Raw genomic sequence first — 3,182 nt, 5'->3', positions numbered from 1 at the left:
CTGTGCATTTTTGCTGGGGCCTTGCTGGGGAAGTGTCCACATCTCAGAACCCTGCAGAAGTAGCGGGGTGCTGCACGGTTGCTTTTATCCAGGGCCCAAGAATCAGAATCCTGCGTCGCCTGCACTAGTCCAGGACCACCGAGCCAGTCTGCCAGATGGGTCAGCACGATCTCTGCCATTTGCTGCGAGGGAATATAGGGGTAAAAGGAAAGCGATTGGCCTCAGGCCTCACCACACATCTATGAAATAGAACTAAAAAGCCCTGATACCCAGCCTCTGCTCAGTTCTCTGAGCTATGCAGCTGCCTGGAAAGAGACAAGAGGAATCCTGGCTTCCTGTTGCCTGTCCTGACAATTCATTGTTAGACTTCCTCTTGGACCTAGGCTTTCCTTCAAGAAGTGAGACGGGAAGCCCAGGAATGTGTCCTACCTCCCTCTGGGACAGGGTCACTGATGGGATGTTGGCGTTCTCCATCTTGTCCAACGAGCGCACTATTTCTTCAAAGGCTTTCCGGTAGAGTTCCTCGTTCACGACCTTCACCTGAAAGGGACACACACATAGCAAAGAGCACCTGCTGAGTCTCTGCTGGAGAGTTAGGAGATAGCCTGCAGACTATGGGGCAACCTGACTTCACAGCGGGCTGGCATGGAGAGCGGAGAGCTACGCAGGGCACTGATGCAGAGCTGCTACCGCAAGGAAGTTGAACTGAATCCACAGTCAGACTTCACCAAAAGACTTGTTCGGATCAGTGACGAGCAGGTTCACAGCAGGATGAGAAAGAGATGGGCTAGCACTAATGAGCCAATATTTGTCCCCTCCTGGGCCCCACTGCCTGCCTTAGCGAGCAAATGAATCAGCCAGCCAGCCCCAGAATGAGCTCTCCAAGGCCCCTCAGTCCGTTACTCTCCTGTCGGCTAACGAAACATTCCTGTGCTGCGAGTCTCTCGGTAAACGGGCACAACAGTGGAAATGTGCAGTGTAAGGGAATGCTCATGAAAAGCCACTGGTTGACATTTGCAGCTGATTTAATCTGCGTGTTACCAAGAGCAACCAGCTGTTATCAAACGGGCGCTCTGCTAAGAACAACGCCCCCCGTGCATGGTGCTGTTATTGGGGCAGAGCTCTGGGAAGCAAGAGTGCAGAAGAGGAGGAAGCAGCAGAAGCGACTCCACCCACCGAAGGGACAGATCTAGCCCAGCTATCGCTAGCAGTCGAGAGGCACCTACCCCAATTTCAAACATGGAGCTCACTGGCTTATGGTCACTGATCTTCAAAGCCATGTGGCTGCGATAGCTCAGCTGAGTGATATTCTTCCCCTTCCAGAGGATCCGATCACACCAGGCTGGGGCACGACACTTCTCACTGAAACCACAGGAAAAAGAGCACAGTTTAGACAGCAGGGCAGAGCGTGGCCTGGCTGGGGGGGTGGGGTGGGGATGCTGCCGTGGGAGAGATGGAGCTGGGCTTCCCCAGGACGCACATCCCTTTTTTAAAGCATCCTTGTGCAAAGCTGCAGAGGGCAAATTGGATCAGTTTTGGGCATCTCTGCCCCACCATTCCCTTTGTTCACACAAGGGCCCAGGGCTGCCTGTCCTCAGACACTGCCTGACAACCAGCATTTGGAACCACGCTGATCACAGGAACTTTACAAAAAGTTTAAAATCCCAATTTTAAACTTACAAGTTCTCCCCTTGACATTTCTAACTGCTGCACAGAATTAATCATTCAGGCTCTTGTGGCAGTGTCCACGGTCCAGCCAGAACCACCCCCAATACAACAAAGAACACCCAACGAAGGCCACGGCAGGTGGGATTCTACAGCCAGCCCCCAAAATAACCCACCAAAGTCTGCCTGGACAGGGCAAAAACAAGCTCCTCATATAGGAAGCTTCTTCCAATATCTCAAAAAACGTTATTCCTGGCAAGAGTTAGGGAAATCCAGACGGGATCAGCACAAGTGCCCTCAAACCTAGAGACAGGATTCTCATTCATCCAAACAGCTTACAAGTAAGACCAGAGACATTCATCTTGGAAGCAGACTCGCATCAGAAACTCTTTGCCTTCCTCCAGTATGTTGGGTCTAAGGCCCCTTTTGGCTTGTTTTCACTGCCTCAAGGGAGACATGGACACGAGCTAATAAAGAGGAGGTGACACCTGTACACAGCTCACGTACCTAGTGTCCCAGTCATCGCAGCCAGTGTCGTATTTGTAGGTCGGCTGGAAGGAAATCTCTCCTTCTGTGAAGCCTTCAAAGACAGCTTTCTCATCCATCTGCCTCTTCAGCTAGTACAGAAGGAAAACCAAGAGAGATGGGAAATGTAAACGTATGTAATCATAAGCCTTTCTGGAGCTATAAAAAGGGCAAAGGCACAACTTTGTGGAGAAGTGTGCACACTCACATACCACACTTAATCTAAAAGGTGCTGGTCAACCTCACCGAGGCCATTCATAGAATCGTAGAAAATGAGGGTGGGAAGGGACCTCAGGAGGTCACATTGAGTCCATTACTCAAAGCAGGACCAGCCCCAACTACATCATCCCAGTCAAGGCTGGCTACCCGGGTCTTCAAAACCTCCAAGGATGGAGACTCCACCACCTCTCTGGGGAGCCTGTTCCAATGTTTTACTACCCTCCTTGTAAGAAAGTTATTCCTAATACCTAACCTCAGCTTCCCTTGCTGCAACTGGAGACCATTGCTCCTTGTTCTGTCATTGTAACCATGCTGTGCAAGCCAGCTTGGTCCACAGAATGGATATCACACCAAAAAGCAGCCTCCCATACATGTATATATGCTGTGCTCACAAACACCCAGGGCCAACCATGCAGCCATGGGCTACAGGGAAATCAGCAGACAGAGGCAGGGGCTCAGCTGCCCCTCTGGGAGACCCATCTGTACCTGGTCGTGTTGATAAAGGGCTAGAAATGCCTTCTCTTCCACAAACTTCTTCACCTTCTCCATGTCCAGCTCTTCTATCCTGTAATTGAGGTCTCCCAGCCACAGGATCACACTGCAAGGAGAGAACATACAGGGGCCAGCATGAAGAGGCTGACACTATGCTGCCCAAAGCAGCCAGAGTCCAGCTCTGCCCATGTCTGCAGGTTATTTACAGAAGGTAGCAAGAGTTTGAGACTGATTTAATCCAAGCAAAACACAGGGAACCACCAACCCAGCCACTTCCTCGT

The 3,182-nt window shown here is 51.1% G+C and overlaps 1 protein-coding gene across 4 annotated transcripts in view; it reads right to left on the bottom strand.

The window, feature by feature from the left end:
* The window catches only part of INPP5B (inositol polyphosphate-5-phosphatase B), a 49,826-nt gene that overhangs the window by 9,524 nt on the left and 37,120 nt on the right, over positions 1-3,182 (bottom strand). For all 4 annotated transcript variants that reach the window (XM_019512539.1, XM_019512541.1, XM_019512540.1 and 1 more), the window contains 4 exons: positions 2,896-3,007; positions 2,173-2,282; positions 1,227-1,362; positions 430-540 (listed from right to left, as the gene is read on the bottom strand). In XM_019512539.1, coding sequence (XP_019368084.1) covers positions 430-540; positions 1,227-1,362; positions 2,173-2,282; positions 2,896-3,007 — 469 coding nt within the window. The remainder of the gene's footprint in view (positions 1-429; positions 541-1,226; positions 1,363-2,172; positions 2,283-2,895; positions 3,008-3,182) is intronic.

Source organism: Gavialis gangeticus, unplaced genomic scaffold (genome assembly GCF_001723915.1).
Source record: "Gavialis gangeticus isolate Ggan-Ray unplaced genomic scaffold, GavGan_comp1, whole genome shotgun sequence".
Lineage (NCBI taxonomy): Eukaryota > Metazoa > Chordata > Crocodylia > Gavialidae > Gavialis > Gavialis gangeticus.
Note: the sequence above shows the minus strand (reverse complement) of the source record. Positions and strands in the feature narration are given on the sequence as shown.